Source organism: Coregonus clupeaformis, chromosome 21, assembly GCF_020615455.1.
Source record: "Coregonus clupeaformis isolate EN_2021a chromosome 21, ASM2061545v1, whole genome shotgun sequence".
Lineage (NCBI taxonomy): Eukaryota > Metazoa > Chordata > Actinopteri > Salmoniformes > Salmonidae > Coregonus > Coregonus clupeaformis.
The window spans coordinates 14,234,567-14,259,678 of record NC_059212.1 but is presented as its reverse complement, the minus strand read 5'-3'; the positions used below and the strand labels follow the sequence as shown (position 1 = coordinate 14,259,678).

Here is a 25,112-nt window from a genome sequence, read left to right as displayed (position 1 = left end):
CACCTGTCTCCACCATCACTGAAATGACATGTCGATTGCATAATTCATGAATGGAATTCTGAGCCAAAACTCGTTTGAACAATAGCATGGTGCCAATCAGGACCTACAACCAAGTTTGATGTTGTTTTGTTTTTGGTAAGCTACCATCCTGGTTGGAAGATATCCGTAAATACCTGGCCATTGCTCATTGATTATATGCAAGTATATTACACTAATATCTGTTGAAAAAGATCAAGATGTATTGCTATGTAGAAATTACCAATCTTTCAACATGCATTATTTACACATTAATAGCCTAAGGTCAGGCTGTTCATGATTGTGACTAGTAGATGCAGTACCAGCAGCTGTGTAGCCTAGTTGATATTCCAATCATCATCATCATCATCATTGCTATCTTCATCAAAATTGAAATTGCAGTGGTTGCTAGAGCAGTTGAGCTCACAATAATGAAATTACAATTGAAATACATCAATGTGCATGGTGCACAATGTTTCATTTGGCTAGAACGGAGCTCTCTCCGTTTGCATTTTAAAAGTCTGCTCCCCCCTCCATCATTCACACAACTGATACTGGAAGAGCGAGGCAGCAACTGCCTGAGCTTAGGAGAATTGAACTCCGATAATGAATGATCAGGCTATTTGTGCACCCGATGCTGGAACGTTAGGGGTTACAAATGAAGTCAGCAAGTGTTAAATTAAATAAGGAAGTTTAAAAAACGCGTATTCAATTCACAAATTGTGAATTATTGTATTTGACCGCTATTTTTACTCACGTCCAGAGTTCTTCCCGTCTGTTTTGTGGCTGAAGTTGTTGCACAAGGCACATGTGAGATCCACCTGCAATCTACGGAGGAGCCTTCCAATATTTGGATTTATGTGCTCTGGAATATAAAGTAGTTTCTTTTCAGAATATATCTTTTTCTGCGAACAACAAGTTTGACAGGAAAAATAAACGTTTTTTTCCCTTGTTTGGTATTCGCATCAATTCTAACACGGGCAGTTGAGCGAATTTATTTCATATTATGACCACATGGAGCATGAAAATACCTTTTATCACGGCTCGTGCAACTCCCAGATCTCTCTGATTCATTAAACATAAACATAATTGGTCTTCACACTCTGTCAAATATCAGGTAAGGACCCAAGCATATTTTCTTACAATATAAGGACTATCTATTCAAAAGTTGCATGCAACTGTAAGTATGTGGAAATGCATGGAAAATTGGATAGGAATGTTAATGTTTATTTATGTACTTATTTATTACGTTTTTTATATTGCATTTATTATAGCTCTCCTTTTCTATCTTTCCTTAATATATCAAATATCTCAGTGTAGTACAATTTCATGCAATATCATATACAGTACAATACTTAGGCTTATAAAATGAAAGTAGGCTAACATTCCCTAATTTGCAAATTCCCCCAAATGGTTTGTCCCCCAGGACACATTTTGGAGAGGATGAGGAGTCGCTGGGTGAAGCATGAGCTGCCAGGGTATCGGTCTTAGACAGGTGCCTGTGCTGCTCCTATGGGAGGGGGTCGCTCTGGGCCTGTGCTGCTGCTGGACCTGGGCTGGGGTTGCTAGCGCCTCGGCCGGACCCAGTGATGCTGGGCCCATGGGCTGGCTGCTGTCGGGCAAAGGGCCCTTCCACGACTCCCTGGAGTTCACAGAGTCTGTGGCGAGATACCAGCAGGGCTACACCACCAGATACAAGATCTACAGGTGATATCTCTCTCTCTCGCTCTACCCCTCTCTCTCTCTCCACCCCTCTCTCTACCTCTGCTGTAGCTCTACACAAGCGAGGCTATTCTGTGGCACGTCTCCCTCTCTGAACAACACTTCACTCCTATAGCATGTGATTCTCAACTCTCGGATGGCATATTATTCTCTTGAAGCTGTGCTTTAACATACAGCACTGTGGTTGTGACTGTTTTTTAAAGGACACTTGTATATACAGTGCATTCGGAAAGTATTCAGACCCCTTGACTTTTTCCACATTTTGTTACGTTACAGCCTTATTCTAAAGTAGATTAAATAGTTTTTCCCCCCTCATAAATCTACACACAATACCCTATAATGACAAAGCAAAAACAGGTTTTTGTTTGCACATTTATACAAAAAGAAAACATGAAATATCACATTTACTTAAGTATTCAGACCCTTTACTCAGTATTTTGTTGAAGCACCTTTGGCAGCGATTACAGCCTTGAGTCTTCTTGGGTATGATGCTACAAGCTTGGCACACCTGTATTTGGGGAGTGTCTCCCATTCTTCTCTGCAGATCCTCTCAAGCTCTGTCAGGTTGTATGGGGAGCATCGCTGCACAGCTATTTTCAGGTCTCTCCAGAGATGTTAGATCGGTTCAAGTCTGGGCTCTTGCTAGGCCACTCAAGGACATTCAGAGACTTGTCCCGAAGTCACTCCTGCGTTGTCTTGGCTGTGTTCTTAGGGGCGTTGTCCTGTTGGAAGGTGAACCTTCACCCCAGTCTGAGATCCTGAGCGCTCTAGAGCAGGTATTCATCAAGGATCTCTCTGTACTTTGCTCCATTCATCTTTCCCTCGATCCTGACTAGTCTCCCAGTCCCTGCCGCTGAAAAACATCCCAACAGCATGATACTGCCACCACCATGCTTCACCGTAGGGATGGTGCCAGGTTTCCACCAGACTTGACTCTTGGCATTCAGGCCAAAGAGTTCAATCTTGGTTTCATCAGACCAGAGAATCTTGTTTCTTATGGGCTGAGAGAATTAAGGTGCCTTTTGGCAAACTCCACGCGGGCTGTCATGTGCCTTTTACTGTGGAGTCTGGCCACTCTACCATAAAGGCCTGATTGGTTGTGTGCTGTATATATGGTTATCCTTCTGGAAGGTTCTCCCATCTCCACAGAGGAACTCTGGAGCTCTATCAGAGTGACCATCGGGTTCTTGGTCACCTCCCTGACCAAGGTCCTTCTACCCCGATTGCTCAGTTTGGCCGGGCAGCCAGCTCTAGGAAGAGTCTTGGTGGTTCCAAACTCCTTCCATTTAAGAATTATGAAGGCCACTGTGTTTTTGGAGACTTTCAATGCTGTAGAAATGTTTTGGTACCCTTCCCCAGATCTGTGCCTTGACACAATCCTGTCTTGGAGCTCTACGGACAATTCCTTGAGCTCATGGCTTGGTTTTTGCTCTGCCATGCACATTTTACATTACATTTTAGTCATTTAGCAGACGCTCTTATCCAGAGCGACTTACAGTTAGTGAATACATATATATATATTTTTTATACTGGCCCCCCGTGGGAATCGAACCCACAACCCTGGCGTTGCAAACGCCATGCTCTATCAACTGAGCTACATCCCTGCCGGCCATTCCCTCCCCTACCCTGGACAACGCTGGGCCAATTGTGCATCACCCATGAGTCTCCCGGTCGCGGCCGGCTGCGACAGAGCCTGGATTCGAACCAGGATCTCTAGTGGCACAGTTAGCACTGCGATGCAGTGCCTTAGACCACTGCGCCACTCAGGAGCCCCTACTGTGCACTGTCAACTGTGGGTACTTACAGTATATAGACAGGTGTGTGCCTTTCCAAATCATGTCCAATCAATAGAATTTACCACAGGTGGACTCCAAATCAAGTTGTAGAAACATCTCAAGGATGATCAATGGAAACAGGATGCTCCTGAGCTCAATTTCAAGTCTCATAGCAAAGGGTCTGAATACTTATGTAAATAAGGTATTTCTGTTTTTTTTATTTTAAATACATTTGCAAAAAATTTTTAACCTGTTTTCAATTTGTCATTATGGGGTACTGTGTGTAGATTATTGAGGGAAAAGGGTCTGAATACTTTCCGAATGCACTATATGCTATAATTCAGTCCTCTCATTGAATGCACTGATGTCAAGTCACTGTTTATTAGTGTCTCAACGGCATACATTCACCAAGGACATGCAAATCCATGAGAGCGTCAATACAGACGTCAACACTGATGTAAGTAAACATACACTGGATGTCCACCACAATTCGCATTGATGGGTATGGTGTCTGCAGAGCTAGTGGAAATTGAAATTAAGATCATGTGTTACACTGTGCTCTTAACATTATACTAACTTTTGGGTTGGTTGTACTTGGTTGAATACACTCTCCACTCTGGTCCATGCCATGTATCAGAAAGGATACAGACTGTTTTAGAAAAGCTATATAGTCTGAAACATTACTAAATGGTCTGGAATAAATGGAAGGTGAAGTGAGTTCTTTTACATTTTACATTTTAGTATTTTGAAAGTGAAGTGTTTGTACTGCTCAAACTTCCAATGAACTTTATATGATCATTGGAAAGTATTGGATGATGCTAGCCTTGTGCCACTGCCGCTCACAATATAATGACATTACTATACTGAACAAAAATATCAACGCAAGATGTAAAGTGTTAGTCCCATGTTTCATGAGCTGAAATAAAAGATCCCCAACATTTTCCATATGCACAAAAATATTATTTATCTCAAATTGAATGTTCATTTCTCTACCATAAGCCGCCTCCAACGTTGTTTTAGAGAATTTGGCAGTACGTCCAACCGGCCTCACAACTGCAGCCAGCTTCTTCACCTGCGGGATCATCTGAGACCAGACACCCGGACAGCTGATGAAACTGAGGAGTATTTCTGTCTGTAATAAAGCGCTTTTTTGGGGAAAAACTCATTCAGATTGGCTGGGCCTGGCTCCCCAGTGGGTGGGCCTATGCCCTCCCAGGCCCACCCATGGCTGCGCCCCTGCCCAGTCATGTGAAATCCATAGACTAGGGCTTAATTAATGTATTTAAATTGACAGATTTCCTTATATGAACTATAACTCAGTAAAATTGTTGAGTGTTGCGTTTATACTTTTGTTCAGTACAAATATGGTCCTGCTGGTCCACTCTGGCTCAATACTTGTTCTCCCTCTTGTGGTAAGCCAGATAAAGGAGTCTTTTTACTGGCTCTGAGAATGCTGAAGTCTTCTCTGAGAGCACACAGAGTCCCATCACTTGTCGTACATGGTTTATTATTGCAAAATAGCTCTCCCTGAACAGCTCCTACTGATTTGAATTGTCTCTAAAGGAGGGAGAAAAAGCAACGTGGCATCTGTTCAATTGAGATGAAGCCCCGACTTTGCAACATCCTCTGTTTGGATTGGAATATAGTCATAGCGACGTAACCATGTGGATTAACAGCGAATTCCCTACAGTTACAAGTGATTGAACCGACAGACCGCTGGTGTCCGTTTTTCCTATCGACCCATTCTCCATTTCCCCCGGGGGGGCCTTCCCGTTTCTCCGCATGATTACACATGGCCCCGGGTCTTGAACAGGAAGCTGTCAGACTATTATCCACCAGTGTAGCGTAGTATCCCTGCTTCCCATCCATAAGTGCTCACTGGTGAATAAGACCGCAGGCTAACGCCGGGGTGCAATCTATAGTGCCCATCAAGTGACACCCGGGAGGCACTGCAGTCTGCCTCTCGTTACGATGATTTGATGTAATGACATCCTCCACACTGGCCTTATTCCTCAATTATTTCTCTGCCGATCGTTACTCGTGGCAGTGATTTGATTGCCTCCCATGAGGACGGAGCAGTAGGACACTTGACTGTAGAGACTGGAGAGAGAATTGCGTCTTAAGAATGCTAGACTTTGCATGTCCCCAATGGGATGTGACTGTGTATGCAACACTTGATGTCGATGTGACACGTGTCAGTACACTCTGTACGTAGCAACTAATGGTCATCACAAACAGTTAACGGTGAATCACAAGGGCTTTGTGATATAAAATTATGAACATACAGTCCATTCTGAAAGTGTTCAGACCCCTTCCCCTTTTCCACATTTTGTTACATAACAGCCTTATTCTAAAATGGATTAATACAAATTTTCCCTCATTAATCTACACACAGTACCCCATAATGACAAATTGAAAACAGGTTAAAAAAAATTGTGCAAATGTATTTAAAATAAAAAAAAACAGAAATACCTTATTTACATAAGTATTCAGACCCTTTGCTATGAGACTCGAAATTGAGCTCAGGTGCATCCTGTTTCCATTGATCATCCTTGAGATGTTTCTACAACTTGATTTGGAGTCCACCTGTGGTAAATTCAATTAATTGGACATGATTTGGAAAGGCACACACCTGTCTATATAAGGTCCTACAGTTGACAGTGCATGTCAGAACAAAAACCAAGCCATGAGGTCAAGGGAATTGTCCATAGAGCTCCGAGACAGAATTGTGTCGAGGCACAGATCTGGGGAAGGGTACCAAAATATGTATGCAGTATTGAAGGTCCCCAAGCACACAGTGGCCTACATTATTCTCAAATGGAAGAAGTTTGGAACCACCAAGACTCTTCCTAGAGCTGGCCGTCCGGCCAAACTGAGCAATTGGGGGAGAAGGGCCTTGGTCAGGTAGGTGACCAAGAACCCGATGGTCACTCTGACAGAGCTCCAGAGTTCCTCTGTGGAGATGGGAGAACCTTCCAGAAGGACCACCATCTCTGCAGCACTCCACCAATCAGGCCTTTATGGTAGAGTGGCCAGATGGAAGCCACTCCTCAGTAAAAGGCACATGACAGCCCGCTTAGAGTCCTAAAGGACTCTCAGACCATGAGAAACAAGATTCTCTGGTCTGATTAAACCAAGATTGAACTCGTTGGCCAAAATGCCAAGCGTCACGTCTGGAGGAAACCTGGCACCATCCCGACGGTGAAGCATGGTGGTGGCAGCATCATGCTGTGGGGATGTTTTTCAGTGGCAGGGACTGGGAGACTAGTCAGGATCAAGGAAAAGATGAACGGCGCAAAGTACAGAGATATTCTTAATGAAAACCTGCTCCAGAGCGCTCAGGACCTCAGACTGGGGCGAAGGTTCACCTTCCAATAGGACAACGACCCTAAGCACACAGCCAAGACAACGCAGGAGTCTCTGAGTGGCCTTGAGTGGCCCAGCCAGAGCCCGGACTTGAACCCGATCGAACAACTCTGGAGAGACCTGAAAATAGCTGTGCAGTGACGCTCTCCATCTAAACTGACAGAGCTTGAGAGGATCTGTGGAGAAGAATGGGAGAAACTCCCCAAATACGGTTGTGCCAAGCTTGTATCGTCATAACCAAGAAGGCTATAATTGCTGCCAAAGGTACTTCAACAAAATACTGAGTAAAGGGTCTAAATACTTATGTAAATGTGATATTTCTGTTTTTTATTTTTAATACATTTGCAAACATTTCTAAAAACCTGTTTTTGCATTGTCATTATGGGGTATTGTGTGTAGATTGATGAGGGGGGGAAACTCTTTAATCAAATGTAGAATAAGGCTGTAACGTAACAAAATGTGGAAAAAGTCAAGGGGTCTGAATACTTTCCGAATGCACTTTATTTGCGTTGCTATGGATACCCCAAGTGCTCATAGTCAAAGCATTTCTATGGTTTCCTGAAAGGCTTCTAATTGCATTCTAAATGGCTCAAGGTCATAAGATGTTTCACGGTCAGTCAGATCTGGTTCAGGATAAGCTGTGGTTCATGGTTACCCATGCGTATAGGGTCGCTGCACTGGTTTATGGGCCCTCTGGCATATAGTAGTTCATGGTCACATTGACAATTTATAGCACTTATTATGCATTTATAGTGCTGCATTGGACTCTCTCATAAGGACTCATGCTACAGTAGCAGTATTGTACTGTGGAGATCAGCTAAGCAAAGACATTGCGCAATGGAGGTTTCTTTCCATTGCTACAATGAAATAAGGCAAAGGCGCAACAACAACACAATTACAAGACAAGGTCCTACCATCTCAAACACCCCTGCAGACCTGTGAACATATGTGGCTTGAGAGTGACCTACTATCTATTAGCCAATGGCAGTCTGTCAGAGTCTGAGTAAGAGAGATACTGTGTCTGTCTGCAAATGTTGTGTCTGTCTGCATTGGGGTTTGTCTGTGAATAAATGTTTTCCCATTCCACAATTACATTCAACTAAATGTTCTCAACAGCCTATTTAGTTTAATGTGATATTTTCACAAAGTTAAAACTCCTTCCACAAATCAAGAGCTCAATCAACTAATGTATGAAACGTGTTAACGTGACGTTGTTTCCAGGGAGTTTGGCCGATGGAAGGTCAACAGCCTGGCGGTGGAGAAGCGTGACAGCAGTGGCGGCCTGGCTCCGCCCCTCGACCCTGACTTCATGCATACGGTCAGGCAGCTTGGGCGGCGACCCACACTCCGCAGGATCACTGAGAGCATCATCAAGAAGTACGGGACTCACCTCCTACTGTCCGCCACGCTGGGAGGTACAGTAAAGGGAGGCTCCGAACGTTGGTTCCTACTTGACCCGCATCACAGCAGTATTGTTCCCTTGGAGATATCTTAGACTAAGAAGAAGTGTGTTTTTGCAAAGGGAATTTCGTGTAACTCTTTCATGTCAAAACCTACACTTCTCAGTGTCTGAGACATACAGTGGGGAAAAAAAGTATTTAGTCAGCCACCAATTGTGCAAGTTCTCCCACTTAAAAAGATGAGAGAGGCCTGTAATTTTCATCATTGGTACACGTCAACTATGACAGACAAATTGAGAAAAAAAAATCCAGAAAATCACATTGTAGGATTTTTTATGAATTTATTTGCAAATTATGGTGGAAAATAAGTATTTGGTCACCTACAAACAAGCAAGATTTCTGGCTCTCACAGACCTGTAACTTCTTCTTTAAGAGGCTCCTCTGTCCTCCACTCGTTACCTGTATTAATGGCACCTGTTTGAACTTGTTATCAGTATAAAAGACACCTGTCCACAACCTCAAACAGTCAAACTCCAAACTCCACTATGGCCAAGACCAAAGAGCTGTCAAAGGACACCAGAAAAAAAATTGTAGACCTGCACCAGGCTGGGAAGACTGAACCTGCAATAGGTAAGCAGCTTGGTTTGAAGAAATCAACTGTGGGAGCAATTATTAGGAAATGGAAGACATACAAGACCACTGAACACTGATAATCATGCAAGATCTCACCCCGTGGGGTCAAAATGATCACAAGAACAATGAGCAAAAATCCCAGAACCACACGGGGGACCTAGTGAATGACCTGCAGAGAGCTGGGACCAACGTAACAAAGCCTACCATCAGTAACACACTACGCCGCCAGGGACTCAAATCCTGCAGTGCCAGACGTGTCCCCCTGCTTAAGCCAGTACATGTCCAGGCCCGTCTGAAGTTTGCTAGAGTGCATTTGGATGATCCAGAAGAGGATTGGGAGAATGTCATATGGTCAAACTTTTTGGTAAAAACTCAACTCGTCGTGTTTGGAGGACAAAGAACACCATAGAACACCAAAGAACACCAAAGAACACCATACCTACTGTGAAGCATGGGGGTGGAAACATCATGCTTTGGGGCTGTTTTTCTGCTAAGGGACCAGGACGACTGATCCGTGTAAAGGAAAGAATGAATGGGGCCATGTAGCGTGAGATTTTGAGTGAAAACCTCCTTCCATCAGCAAGGGCATTGAAGATGAAACGTGGCTGGGTCTTTCAGCATGACAATGATCCCAAACACACCGCCCGGGCAACGAAGGTGGCTTCGTAAGAAGCATTTCAAGGTCCTGGAGTGGCCTAGCCAGTCTCCAGATCTCAACCCCATAGAAAATCTTTGGAGGAGTTGAAAGTCCGTGTTGCCCAGCGACAGCCCCAAAACATCACTGCTCTAGAGGAGATCTGCATGGAGGAATGGGCCAAAATACCAGCAACAGTGTGTGAAAACCTTGTGATGACTTACAGAAAACATTTGACCTGTGTCATTGCCAACAAAGGGTATATAACAAAGTATTGAGAAACTTTTGTTATTGACCAAATACTTATTTTCCACCATAATTTGTAAATAAATTCATTAAAAATCCTACAATGTGATTTTGTGGAATTTTTTTTCTCATTTTGTCTGTCATAGTTGACGTGTACCTATGATGAAAATTACAGGCCTCTCTCATCTTTTTAAGTGGGAGAACTTGCACAATTGGTGGCTGACTAAATACTTTTTTTCCCCACTGTACATTCAGTAACTTAGCTACAACAGAAGCGGTTGATTCCAAATGTAACTTGGAAATTATACAGTTTGGATGTGATGTATACAGTTGAAGTAAGAAGTTTACATACACCTTAGGCAAATACATTTAAACTCAGTTTTTCACTATTCCTGACATTTAATGCTAGTAAAAATTCCCTGTCTTAGGTCAGTTAGGATCACCACTTTATTTTAAGAATGTGAAATGTCAGAATAATAGTAGAGAGAATGATTTATTTCAGCTTTTGTTTATTTCATCACATTCCCAGTGGGTCAGAAGTTTGCATACACTCAATTAGCACTTGGTAGCATTGCCTTTAAATTGTTTAACTTGGGTCAAACGTTTCGGGTAGCCTTCCACAAGCTTCCCACAATAAGTTGGGTGAATTTTGGCCCATTCCTCCTGACAGAGCTGGTGTAACTGAGTCAGGTTTGTAGGCCTCCTTGCTCGCACACGCTTTTTCAGTTCTGCCCACACATTTTCTATAGGATTGAGGTCAGGTCTTTGTGATGGCCACTCCAATACCTTGACTTTGTTGTCCTTAAGCCATTTTGCCACAACTTTGGAAGTATGCTTGGGGTCATTGTCCATTTGGAGATCCATTTGCGACCAAGCTTTAACTTCCTGACTGATGTCTTGAGATGTTGCTTCAATATATCCACATACTTTTCATTCCTCATGATGCCATCTATTTTGTGAAGTGCACCAGTCCCTCCTGCAGCAAAGCACCCCCTCAGCATGATGCTGCCACCCCCGTGCTTCACGGTTAGGATGGTGTTCTTCGGCTTGCAAGCATCCCCCTTTTTCCTCCAAACATAACGATGGTCATTATGGCCAAACAGTTCTATTTTTGTTTCACCAAACCAGAGGACATTTCTCAAAAAATTACCATCTTTGTCCCCATGTGCAGTTGCAAACCGTAGTCTGGCTTTTTTATGGCGGTTTTGGAGCAGTGGCTTCTTCCTTGCTGAGCGGTTATGTCGATATAGGACTCGTTTTACTGTGGCTATTGTACCGGTTTCCTCCAGCATCTTCACAAGTTCGTACCAAAGTACGTTCATCTCTAGGAGACAGAAAGCGTCTCCTTCCTGAGCGGTATGACAGCTGCGTGGTCCCATGGTGTTTATACTTGTGTACTATTGTTTGTACAGATGAACGTGGTACCTTCAGGCGTTTGGAAATTCCTCCCAAGGATGAACCAGACTTTTTTTTCTGAGGTCTTGGCTGATTTATTTTGATTTTCCCATGATGTCAAGCAAAGAGGCACTGAATTTGAAGGTAGGCCTTGAAATACATCCACAGGTACACCTCCAATTGACTCAAATTATGTCAATTAGCCTATCAGAAGCTTCTAAAGCCATGACATCATTTTCTGGAATTTTCCAAGCTGTTTAAAGGCACAGTCAACTTAGTGTATGTAAACTTCTGATCCACTGGAATTGTGATACAGTGAATTATAAGTGAAATAATCTGTCTGTAAACAATTGTTGGAAGAATTACTTGTGTCATGCACAAAGTAGATGTCCTAACCAACTTGCCAAAACTATAGTTTGTTAACAAGAAATTTGTGGAGTGGTTGAAAAACGAGTTTTAATGATTCCAACCTAAGTGTATGTAAACTCACGACTTCAACTGTATATGTTATGTGCGTAATGGTTGTTGAACTGGGATGAAATTAAACATACATCACATGTTCTGCCCATTATCATTCTTCAACACAGTCATTGAATAAATGGAACCTCTCTGAAGGAGAGATGGGAGATAATTACCATTGATTAACGTCTCTGGCTCAGCCGCTCAGTCCCACATTTCCTCATTTCCTGTTGCTTTGTAATCAGGGGAGGAGTCCTTGACGATATTTGTGGATAAGAGGAAGCTGAGCCGCGACCCGGAACCAGGGGCTGGAGCTGAGGGCAGCAGACACAACGGTACAGGGGCCATGGCGGGGGCGGTGACCCTGGAGGCTCTTCACCAGCTGGCTGCCTCCTATTTCACCGACAGGGAGAGCACACTGCGCCGGCTCCACCACCTCCAGATCGCCTCCACTGCCATCAGGGTAAGAGGCCCTCGACTGCCCTCTGCCTCTGGACAGAGTTGAAGTTAGATGCGAATAGGTTACTATATACAATATATCTTACTACAGAATAGGTTACTATATGCAATATACATTACCGGTAAAAAGTTTTACAACACCTACCAACGTCATCATATATATACAGTACCAGTCAAAAGTTTGGACACACCTACTCATTCAAGGGTTTTTCTTTATTTTTACTATTTTCTACATTGTAGAATAATAGTGAAGACATCAAAACTATGAAATAACACATATGGAATCATGTAGTAACCAAAAATGTGTTAAACAAATCAAAATATATTTTATATTTGAGATTCTTCAAATAGCCACCCCTTTGCCTTGATGACAGCTTTGCAAACTCTTGGCATTCTCTCAACCAGCTTCATGAGGTAGTCACCTGGAATGCATTTCAATTAACAGGTGTGCCTTCTTAAAAGTTCATTTGTGGAATTTCTTTCCTTGTTAATGCGTTTGAGACAATCAGTTGTGTTGTGACAAGGTAGGGGGCGTATACAGAAGATAGCCCTATTTGGTAAAAGACCAAGTCCATATTATGGCAAGAACAGCTCAAATAAGCAAAGAGAAACGACAGTCCATCATTACTTTAAGACATGAAGGTCAGTCAATACGGAACATTTAATTAACTTTGAAAGTTTCTTCAAGTGCAGTCGCAAAAACCATCAAGCGCTATGATGAAACTGCCTCTCATGAGGACCGCCACAGGAATGGAAGACCCAGACTTAACTCTGCTGCAGAGGATAAGTTCAGTAGAGTTACCAGCCTCAGAAATTGCAGCCCAAATAGATGCTTCAGAGTTCAAGTAACAGACACATCTCAACATCAACTGTTCAGAGGGGACTGCGTGAATCAGGCCTTCATGTTTGAATTGCTGCAAAGAAACCACTACTAAAGGACACCAATAAGAAGAAGAGACTTGCTTGGGCCAAGAAACATGAGCAATGGACATTAGACCGGTGGAAAGTTGTCCTTTTGTCTGGAGTCCAAATTGGAGATTTTTGGTTCCAACCGCCGTGTCTTTGTGAGACGCGGTGTGGGTGAACGGATGATCTCCGCATGTATATTTCCCACCGTAAAGCATGGCGGAAGAGGTGTTATGGTGTGGGGGTGCTTTGCTGGTGACACTGTATGTGATTTATTTTTAATTCAAGGCACACTTAATCAGCATGGCTACCACAGCATTCTGCAGCGATACGCCATTCCATCTGGTTTGGGTTTAGAAGGGACTATCATTTGTTTTTCAACAGGACAATGACCCAACACACCTCCAGACTGTGTAAGGGCTATTTTACCAAGAAGGAGAGTGATGGAGTGCTGCATCAGATGACCTGGCCTCCACAATCCCCCGACCTCAACCAAATTGAGTTTGGGATGAGTCGGACCGCAGAGTGAAGGAAAAGCAGCCAACAAGTGCTCAGCATATGTGGGAACTCCTTCAAGACTTTTAGAAAAGCATTCCAGGTGAAGGTGGTGAGAGAATGCCAAGAGTGTGCAAAGCTGTCATCAAGGCAAAGGGTGGCTATTTGAAGAATCTCAAATATAAAATATATTTGGATTTGTTTAACACTTTTTTGGTTACTACATGATTCCATATGTGTTATTTCATAGTTTTGATGTCTTCACTATTATTCTACAATGTAGAAAACAGTAAAAATAAAGAAAATTCCTTGAATGAGTAGGTTTTCTAAAACTTTTGACCGATAGTGTCGTTTACTACAGAATAGGTTACTACAGTATAGGAGGTCAAACAGTTAAACCTGTGCTGCTGCTGTCGGGACTTTGTTTTGTTTTCTTTCTATTTTTCTGTGGGGGAGGCAAGTGGATAGGCTGCTGGTGACATTTTATTGTTGATCTTTTATTTATGTAAAGTAGTCGCAGTATAGCGTGTTGATTTTCCTTATTGTCGGACTCCTGCTGTGCCGATTCAATATGTAAGAGTTGTAAAATAGTTTATCATGGTCTATCTCAAGATGAAAACTGCTGAGAATTAACATGTTCAAGTGATACGAATTGCATGCGACTTCCATCAGGCTGTACCAACATGTGTTCCAATTATATATTCAAGGGATGGACAGGATTCTGTCGGTAAAGAATATGTACCCATAACAACAAAATATACACATAACATCAAATATCCACCACCATATTTTACAGTAGGTATAGTATTCTGTTCTGCTTATGCATCCTTATTTTGACACAACCCACCACTGGTGTGCCAAAGAGCTCTATTTTCATGTCATCTGACCAAAGCACCAGTTCCAATCGAAGTGCCAATGGCGTTTAGCAAACTCCAGACGTTTACATTTGTTGGATGACATAAAAATAAAGCTCTTTGGCCACTCACAATAGTGGTGGGTTTGGCGTCGAAATAAGGATGCATAAGCAGAAAGGAACCCCATACCTACTGTAAAATATGGTGGTGGATCTTTGATGTTATGGGGCTATTTTGCTTCTACTGGTCCTGGAGCCCTTGTTAAGGTCAACGGCATCATGAACTTTACCCAGTACCAGGACATTTTAGCCATAAACCTGGTTGCCTCTGCCAGGAGGCTGATACTTGGCCCCATGTGGATCTTCCAGCAAAAATAGTATCCCCAAGCACACAACAAAATCCACAAAGAAATGGTTAATTGTCCACAAAATCAACATTTTGCAATGGCCATCTCAGACTCCGAACTTGAACCCCATTGAAAACATGTGGTTTGAATTGAAGAGGGCAGTCCATAAACGCAGACAAAGGATATCAAGGATCAGTATTTATAAGATTCATTTTATACAGTTGTATTTGGTCATCTTTATCAAGGGTGCCAGTCATTTTGGACCTGACTGTATATCATGATTTATTACGTTATAGAATAGTTCAAGTAAGACACTGTAATCAGTTGTGAGTGACCTGAAAATCAGTACATTCATCTAAATTAAAACAAAAGGGTTGGATGAACTATTATTTTAAATAGCATACATTTGATGCCGCATACATGCAGCATGATCACCCAGAAATATATTAATTACGAACTCTCCACCACCACTGTACAGTAAGTCACCAATCAAACGTATGCTATTTAAAATGAATAGTTCCACCAACCCTTTTTGTTTAATTTAGATGAATGTACTGATTTTCATTGTTGTTACAATAATTCAATACCCAGAATAAGATTGAATGAGTCAGTATGAGAGATTTAACATTGAAAGATTATTATATTTTTCACTCTAACAAGGATTGATGTTCTTTTTTAATGAGTACACTACTGGAACACACATACACCATATATACAAAAGTATGTGGACAACCCTTCAAATTATTGGATTTGGCTATTTCAGCCACACCCGTTGCTGACAGGTGTAAAAAATCGAGCACACCGCCATAATAATAATAATAATATGCCATTTAGCAGACGCTTTTATCCAAAGCGACTTACAGTCATGTGCGCATACATTTTTACGTATGGGTGGTCCCGGGGATCGAAACCACTACCCTGGCGTTACAAGCTCCATGCTCTACCAATTGAGCTACAGAGGACCACAATGCAATGCAATCTCCATAGACAAACATTGGCAGTAGAATGGCCTTACTTAAGAGCTCATTGACTTTCAACGTGACACCGTCATAGGATGCCACCTTTCCAACAAGTCAGTTCGTTAAATTTCTGTCCTGCTAGAGCTGCCCCGGTCAACTGTAAGTGCTGTTATTGTGAAGTGGAAACGTCTAGGAGCAACAACGTCTCCGCCGCAAAGTGGTAGGCCACACAAGCTCACAGAAAGGGACCGCCGAGTGCTGAAGTGCGTAGCGCATAATAATCGTCTGTCCTCGGTTGCAACACTCACTACCGAGTTCCAAACTGCCTCTGGAAGCAATGTCAGCACAATAACTGTTCGTCAGGAGCTTCATGAAGTGGGTTTCCAAGGCCGAGCAGCCGCACACGGGCCCGGTATTCAGCAGTCATAAAGGTAGTATGCCTTATATACTTTGAAGAACTACAAAATAGTGATTTTGTCAGACAGCATAGGCAGCAGCTCTATGGAGATTATATGATGACTTGGAATGAAATAACACTACCACTACCATCATGGGACTTTTATTTATTGTTTTTTTATTGTTGTTACAGCATTCAACCCAAATAATCAAAACCGAAATCTAAAACCGTGATACATTTTTTATCATCGAACCGAAACCGAAACCGAACTGACCTCAAAAAGCACTAATCGCTCAGAACTAATTCAGATCCACAGAATATTTGCATAAATCTTTCTCAGATGTTTGATGCAGGAAACAAAACATGGGTAAATTAATGAACATTCAACATTGACAGTTCATTTGTTACCTTTTTCCCCAGGTGACTGAAACCAGGACGGGCCCGCTTGGATGCAGTAACTATGACAACCTTGACTCTATCAGCTCAGTACTGGTCCACAGTCCAGAAAACAAGATCCAGTTACAAGGTACTTCTGAAACTAGATATACAGACAAAACAAGCATGGTCTACAGCCAAAATATAATCAGCCAAAATATCAACAAGCATAGTCTACAGACAAAATGTCAACAGGTGTATCACTCTGGAAGAACATCAATGAGTCAGGTGTGCCTTTCATGGTTTACACATTTATTCCCAACAAATTAGAGGGACTACTGTACAGTAACTTACTACAGCTGCCTCAATATGGGGTGCATTCTTAAGGAGGTCCAATGCCTCAAATACAGGGGGCGGCAGGTAGCTTAGTGGTTAAGAGCGTTGTGCCAGTAACCGAAAGGACGCTGGTTCTAATCCCCGAGCCAACTAGGTGAAAAAACTGTCGATGTGCCCTTGAGCAAGGCACTTAACCCTAATTGCTCCTGTAAGTCGCTCTGGATAAGAGCGTCTGCTAAATAATGTAAATGTAATAGTAGTTCCTATCTGGAATCGAATTGGATCTCGAGGCTAACCCACAAGGAACATATTCAAACCCCTGGATGACTATAATTGGTGTATCCTCAAAAGCAATTTGGCTGCAGTGCCTGTTTGTCGTGCCTTCTTATACACTGCAAAATACTCACCATCGCCTCACTGGCCTCCCCAGGACTCCAGGTCATTCTACCAGCCTACCTGCGGAGCCGCTTCGTCCAGGCAGCCCTCAGCTACATCGGCTGTAACTCAGAGGGACAGTTTGTTTGCAAGGCCAGTGACTGCTGGTGCCAGTGCAGCCCGGACTTCCCACAGTGCAACTGTCCACAGACGGACCTCCAGGCCCTGGAGAACAACCTGCTGCGCCTCAGGGAGGCTTGGACACTGGCCAACCAGGAGTTTGTGGAATCAGGTGTTTACTGGAGTTAGTTGAATATGCAACAGTCCAATGTACTTGGTGATGAGCGACAATTGAGTAGCCTGGGTGCCAGTATGTTTCTGCTTTAGCCAGCTTGTTGATGACTTGCGACAATGTAGTGATGAATGTAGGGAGTCAGATATTCAGACTCACATTCAATAAGCTTTCATATGTGTGGGAATAATACAAATCCCCATTGTCCGATTATTCATTGAGATATGGTCGTGGAGAAGGGTGCATACTAGTTTAAAACCTTCACATAACAAAAGTGTCTTGATGGATTTCTCACTCCTTTGAAAGACCTCTGAAATACCATTGTTTCAACAAAAATCTTGATAAAATAGGTTAACATGGCGATTTAAATGGTCTTGCTTCGATACTGTAGACAGCTGGAAGTGTATTTTTGCACCCACTCCAAGTTACTCACCATCTGATAAATTACCAATTTAATGACTGAGGTTGGATAACCATCCCTCACTACTCCACAATACAGACAGGTGGTTAATAAAATATGATACATTTTTGCTCCAATTAAATAATTTCAGTTCTGTTCTCTAGCTAGTAATAAACAATTAGAACAACCTGAATCAGTACCTCTGAGCACACTGTTGTTTATTCATACTTGGGTTTGTTTACTTTTCTGGGACAGACAAAAACAAAGAGAACAGACACATTTTAAGACATTCTTATTATTCCCCAATGGCTCATGCGCCTCGCCACCAGAAAATAAAACTTTCCTTATTCATGTTTTTTTTTCTTCTTTTGTTTTTCTTCCAGAGGAGTTCCAAAGCTTTGTTGGAAGGTTGCCAATCCATTACGCCGTGAACACATCTGTCGTGGAGCACTTGTGGACGATGGATGGGGGTCTGCTCCAACGCTATAGGCAGCTGGAGACCACGAGCGGCCAGCTCCTCGACAAAGCACGGCGCGCCGCTAACAAGCTCTTCAGCCTTAGCAAGAGATGCCGCCATCAGCCCAGAATAGTACTGCAGAGGGAGAGGTACAGAGTATTTATAGGGGGCCCATTAACCCGAGGTCCCCCCTAAACTTCCTTGTCTTGTAATTATGCAAATGATTTATGCACTGTATGAGAAAGAAAGGCACTTTTGGGAAACAAAAGCTGAGAAGTTTTGGAAGGAGACAAGAAGTGCTGACGGTAGAAATTGAGTCTCACCTGGGAAAACCCGAATTAAGGATAGTTGGGCGACCGGCAGTCGTTTATTGCAGTACAATTCGTACCGTTTCAACTTTCTTATCCAAAGTTTCTAAGACCACTGGGCTCAGGAGTTGTGGTCTTAGGAGTTGTGGTAGGTCTACATACTAGGCCACAATAATTATTCAGATAATGTGGCATGTCAACACTCAGAAAGGAGTATGAAGAACAAACGTTTTTACATTCAAACGTTTTTACATTTGCTGTTTATCTCATGCCTCTTCTAAAGTAACTAATTACACGCAACCGCTTTTATCTATTTTCATTGACGTTAACCGTCAAAACTACAGTCTGAAGAACATTCAAATTATAATTTGGATAGCCTGGTCCCAGATCTGTTTGTGCTTACTGGGGCTGGCAAAATAGCATAAACAGATCTGGGACCACTCTAAAAATACTGTTTCTGAGTAGACTATAAATGGTTTTAGAACTGTGACTACTGTGGCTCCTGGTTCAGTGCTATGCACTGCTACCTGGCCTACCCATTATTAGTTACTCCAGCCTTCCAGGGCAGCTCTCCTTTTATCATAACTTCACTGTGATGGATTCCTCTCTCCTGACCGCTCTGTTTTGATAGCCATTCTTGTGGAGGAAATTAACTAAATGGCGCTGTCACGATTCAGACAGACGACCAGAGGACCACAATTGCGTCACACCAGAAAGTTTATTAAACTTAAGGGAAAAGGGAAGTAGGGAGTGAATGAAGGCTCCAGGGGTGACAGGGATCCCGTCCAAGGCGCTGGGTCTGTGCCCCCCCCAGTGGCAGCGATGCGTCCTATGAAGCCGGTGGTGGGTGGTCCAGAAGTCCTGGGGGGGAGACACAGACACAACAGGGCGGAATGAAACCAGGCAGCAGTACAGTTCAAGGGAAATCCAAAATACGTAGTAGCAAGGCAGAAGGCTGGTCAGAGTTACCGGGATTGAAGAGTAGTCAGGAGTCGTAATGGCAGAAGCAGGTCTGGATCTCCTGAGGCAGAAGAGTATCCAAAAAACAGGCAGGTCCGGGGTCACAAAACCAGGGTGAGCCAGAAGCGCGCGCAAACAGGTTCCGGGTGTGAGCTTTGCAGACGATCTGACACAGGAGAGCTGAAAGACAGGGCTATAAATACTGGGAGAGGTTAGTGGGTAATGCAGCGCAGCTGGCAGAGTAATTAGAGCCGAGCAGAGCAGGGACAGGTGGAGCTAGTTAGGCTGAGTAGAGAGAGAGTGGTGAGCAGAGTGGAAACAACTTAAGGTGGTAACCCAGTGGAGTGAGAGGGCTCATGACAGGCGCAATCCATCAGTTCTACTGCCATAGGCAAGCTATGCTTCCTCAATCCACAATCCAATTACACTGCTTTATCACACCTCTCTGGTCATAAAGGGGATTTGATGGAGATTCAGACTGATTAGACTGGTCAATTTTTCGCATGTGTTCCCATGAAACCTTATCAGAATCCCATATATTTTACATTCTTTAATAGCTCTGTAATTGTACTGAGTTGTTAGTATATGTTGTATTCATACATTGAACAAAAAAGTGTGTGTGTGTGGCTTTCCATCGCCAACCACCTGTCTACTCTGGGAATTCAGGACTAGATTTGGTCTGATTTGGCTTACATTCCAGCAGCTGAGCCTACGAGAGCAGATATGAGGCTTCTGCTCTGCCTATCCCACTCAATTTTACGATATTGTTGCTGTTAATGTGCAGTATGAATCCTGTTGTGTCTGATGAGATGTTTTTCACATACAGCCAGGTCAAAAATGATTGGCACCCTTGATAAAGATGAGCAAATAAGACTGTATAAAATAAATAATTCAAATACTGAGCTATATTGTATGCCAAATTTTTTTGTTTTTATACTAATACAATTGCTCAGAGAAAGAGATTTTGTTTAACAAGTAATATTTGTTTCTCTCAAAAAGATAGGGGTCAAAATGATTGGCACCCCTGTTAACAACACCTTTCAATACCTCTTCTTGCGGGGATAATGTAATTGAGCCTTTTTCTAAAATGTTTTATGAGATTGGAGAACACATCGGGAGGGATCTTAGACCATTCCTCCATACAGAATCTCTCCAGTTCTTTGATATCCTTTGTCTGTGCTTATGGACTGCCCTCTTCAATTCAAATCACAGGTTTTCAATTGGGTTCAAGTCCGGAGATTGAGGTGGCCATTGCAAAATGGTGATTTTGTAGTCAATTAACCATTTCTTTGTGGCTATTGATGTGTGCTTGGGGTTATTGTCTCGCTTTATAAAGGTTGCCAATAATTTTGGACCTGACTGTATCTCATAGACAGAAAACAAGAAAATGGACTAACAAAAGTGACCAAAACAAAAGAAAACGTAAATTTACTAACAAATCAAAATGTAAGGTGACAAAGAAGGTACCTACAGTATGTTCTATCCTCTGTCCTCAGACCCCTCCGCTACTGGCTGAGCTACACCCTGTCCCTCCTGTACTGCAGTGAGAACGACCACGTTGGCCTGTACTCTGTGGAGACCCGCAGCTGCTCCTGCCCCTACCACCACCCTCCCTGCCAGGGCCCCATCCCTTGCTCCGTAGGAGAGGGCTCCCGCTGCGCCTCCTGCTCCACTGAGAACCGCACCCGCTGCTCCAGCTGCAACCCGGGCTTTACCCTGGGCCAGGGGCTGTGCCGGCCCGCCGTGCCTGACCCCACGGACCCCTACCTGGGCTTGGAGAGCGACCGCGACCTCCAGGACCTGGAGCTGTGTTACCTGCTCCAGCACCGGGACCCGCGCATCACCCTGCACGGCATCTTCGTCAGCAACGACGTGCGCCTCAACGCCTGGTTTGACCCGTCGTGGCGGAAGAGGATGCTGTTGACGCTGAAGAGCAACCGCTACAAGTCCAACCGCGTGCACATGCTCCTGGGGGTGGCGCTCCAGGTGTGCCTGACCAAGAACAGCACGATGGAGCCTGTGCTGTCCGTGTTCGTCAACCCGTTCGGGGGCAGCCACTCAGAGAGCTGGACCATGCCCATCGGCCAGCATGGCTACCCTGACTGGGAGAGGACCAAGCTAGATATCCCCCTGGACTGCTACAACTGGACCTTGACGCTGGGCAACCGGTGGAAGAGCTTTTTCGAGACAGTGCATTTCTACCTGAGGAGCCGCATTAGGGATTCGGGGCCAGGATTGGCTCCAGGGCCAGAGGTTGGGGGACACAGGAACGCTAGTACAGTGTACCTGGAATCACCGGAGGGCACCGTGGAACCCGTGGTGGCATCTTCATCCCAGAACATGGGCTACATGAAGATCAACAGCATGCAGCTGTTTGGATACAGCATGCACTTTGACCCGGACACCATCCAGGACCTGATCTTGCAGCTGGACTACCCGTACACCCAGGGATCCCAGGACTCGGCCCTGCTGCAGCTGGTGGAGATCCGCTACAGGGTCAACCGCCTCTCTCCTCCAGGGGCTCAGCCGATGGACCTGTTCTCATGTCTGCTCCGTCACAGACTGAAACTGTCCAGCTCTGAAGTGACCAGAATACTGGCTTCCTTACATGCTTTCAGTGCCAGACAACCAAACTCTGTGGAGTACGAAGCAACCAAACTATGTAGTTAATAATGAGTGGTGGGCAGGGCCAATGTGATGTTTTTTGTATTAACCCAATCAGAGACAATGTCTGCCACATAGCTTATAGATTTTGTCCACTGGGTCCATTTGTGTCGGTGTACGCTGTTCATAGCTTTACTTGTATATAAGTGTCATTAAATTTGATGTTTTTATCACTCGAATGAATCAAATTGCTTTGATTTATGTACTTTTATGAATTTTAGGAAACAAACAATCAATTGGTTATTACATTGATACTAACATGCACCCTACTGGAGTCTATCTACCAATCCAATTCATCTGCTGAGGGAAGGGGAGCGAGACTCTGTATATGTGCTGTGTTTGTACTGCCCATCTGGAGCTGCAGAACACATTGTCTCACAGTGTCTCTATTCTCCAATGGGAAGGGAAGCCAGCCTTGGCACAGATTACCTAGCATATAGTGGGGAGATTGAGAGTAGTAGCCTCCCGCTCTGTACCTGGCCGCCATTCACACTTACTGTGATGGATGAGGGAGGGAGGCAGAGAGACATGCACAGCATCAAACACAGGCTAGGTATCAATGGCCATGATCAGAGATAGTTCTCACACGGAGCAAGAGGGAGTTGATTAAAGTCTCAAAGACCAAGGGGTAAATCTTAGATAGCACTTGTGCAGAAGTCACTAGTAGTCGCATAATCTAGATTCGTAAGACATTTTCTCCTGGGGTTAAGGAGAGACATGGTTTTCTGATGTTCCCTACTAACCACTGCTCATATTGAATTTAAAGAGGATGAGAGCTGAAGTGATTATGCAATGTGATGGTACTTTATGGAGGTTGGGGGTATTGGTGACTGTGTATAAGGGTGTTTTTCTGTAGTCTAATAGTGAGAAGCTTGTACGTGTTATTTTGTGTGTTATGTGTGCCAGACTTTTTTTAAATAAAATAAAAAGTAATCAGAGTTATCCATCCCATCTCTTCCCTCTGTTGTAATTCTACCTTAAGGGAAAGAGAAAGTGGGTAGAAACAGAAGCAATTGACTTGAAAACACTACGAATTACGCACTCCTTGTCCCCAAAATATGTAGTCGTTTAATTTGGAAGTAAATTGGATTGCTAGACATAACCCTTATCAGTGAGGCAAGGTTTAGATTACTAATCAATAAAAAAAGGTCCTAGTTATATTTGCATATCCAAATGGAAAGTAAAGTAATTAAACTCAAGGCTGAGTAAACAAACAAACAGCTATGTCACCCATGTGTAGCATTCATCGACAACTATAGTAACCACCTCAGTGCACAAAGGACCAAATGTACTTGAACAAACCCTTTAAAATGTTGTTGATTGTGCGGTTGCAACGTCCCGGATTGCTAATCTTTACACTGTGTTGTGTTTCAAAATGTTATTTACCAAGAGGGAACCAAAGTCATTCAGTAGGAGGGGAGGCCACTCTCTTTTCATGAATAAGTTAATTCAATGGCTGTTCACCACTGGCCATTTTTGTAATCATGGTGTTTGATTGTGATTGTAAAACATACAGGCCTATATCTGCCAATGTACCATTTTTAAACACACACACAGACAGAGAGGAGAATAGAAGGATGAAGGAAACTGAATGATTAGCTGAGGCTTTGGGCTGACAGGCCAGTGGGCCTTGGAGGAAACATGAGTTAGACTAACGTGTGTGTCTGTTTTACAAGTGGGCTGGTGAGGGGAGGCTGGGCTGTGGTGAAGAGGAAGAGTTTATGGAGAAGAGTCTCTCAGGAGAGGCATTAAAAATAATGTCTGACAATCCACAGGAAGAACACAATGAACTCGCCCTAGAAGTCCACCGAGACAATCTAAACAGGAAATCTGTGTGTTCATTGTTCCTCTATATGAAACAGCCGTTGTTAAAGCCGAGCCTACTGAGCTGGCCGGGTTAGGCATCCCCCACTGGAACCCTGCTGGAAAGGACAGTATAAAAAGAAAATATCTGAGCCAACATAGTATGTTTCTGGTTAGCACGATAGTGTGAAAAGGGGACATGTGAGCTAAATGTATCCACTTACAGGGATATAGCAATAACTGAACCTAGAGTGACTGATAACTGTGTTTCATAAGAGAATATAAATATGTTATTCTCAACATGCATATATGACATGATACAAATCATCATCTAAGGCATTGGTTGTATTTATCGTTAATAGATTCAAGCCCCCTCTACAAGATTTGACGCAATCATTTTAGCGCACTCTTTAAAAAACCTTTCTTTCAGAATTCTAAAGCTATCCTTGAGACCTACCCCAGCTAGCACATAATGTTCTGAGAACCATATGTTTCTTAGAGCTTAATATAATATTTTTAATATGCTTGGTAAGAGCTTGGTTGTCCTATGGTTATTTTGCATAGAACCTTCCCACAACTGGAACATTGGAACATTCTTAGCACATTGGAAGAAAAACAATTTTCTTGGTTACTTTAAAGCTGCAATATGTACGTTTTTGGGCGGCCCGACCAAATTCACATATACATTTAAGTTGTAGATCTGTCATTCTCATTGAAAGTAAGTCTAAGAAGTGCTATTTCTATGCTTCCCAGCCTTAAGTTTCATTTTTGTGTCTTTTACTTTCGGTTTTGTACACCAGCTTCAGACAGCTGAAAATACAATATTTTTGGTTATGGAAAAGATACAGTGCCTTCGGAAAGTATTCAGACCTCTTGACTTTTTCCACATTTTGTTACGTTACAGCCTTATTCTAAAATGGATAAAATTGTTTTTTTTCCCTCACCAATCTACACACAATACCACATAATGACAAAGCAAAAACAGGTTTAGACATTTTTGCTAATTTATTACAAATAAAAAACTGAAATATAACATTTACATAAGTATTCAGTCCCTTTACTCAGTACTTTGTTGAAGCAC

The 25,112-nt window shown here is 43.2% G+C and overlaps 1 protein-coding gene across 1 annotated transcript; it reads left to right on the top strand.

The window, feature by feature from the left end:
• The first annotated feature begins 577 nt into the window (after nucleotides 1-577).
• Nucleotides 578-23,151, top strand: LOC121534959 (BMP/retinoic acid-inducible neural-specific protein 3-like). The gene is made up of 8 exons (XM_041841601.2): nucleotides 578-1,132; nucleotides 1,442-1,722; nucleotides 8,100-8,293; nucleotides 11,891-12,108; nucleotides 16,482-16,587; nucleotides 17,203-17,439; nucleotides 18,223-18,445; nucleotides 21,061-23,151. The coding sequence occupies exons 2-8, from the start codon at nucleotides 1,481-1,483 to the stop codon at nucleotides 22,232-22,234; spliced, it is 2,394 nt and encodes a 797-aa protein (XP_041697535.1). The 5' UTR covers nucleotides 578-1,132; nucleotides 1,442-1,480; the 3' UTR covers nucleotides 22,235-23,151.
• Nucleotides 23,152-25,112: the final 1,961 nt, after the last annotated feature.

Excerpts from the sequence above, each read along its gene's own strand:
- LOC121534959 (XM_041841601.2), top strand. The coding sequence starts at position 1,481 with ATGAGCTGCCAGGGTATCGGTCTTAGACAGGTGCCTGTGCTGCTCCTA. Across the intron at positions 16,588-17,202 it reads AAACAAGATCCAGTTACAAG|GACTCCAGGTCATTCTACCA; the intron begins GTACTTCTGAAA and ends TGGCCTCCCCAG. Across the intron at positions 17,440-18,222 it reads CCAGGAGTTTGTGGAATCAG|AGGAGTTCCAAAGCTTTGTT; the intron begins GTGTTTACTGGA and ends TTTTTCTTCCAG.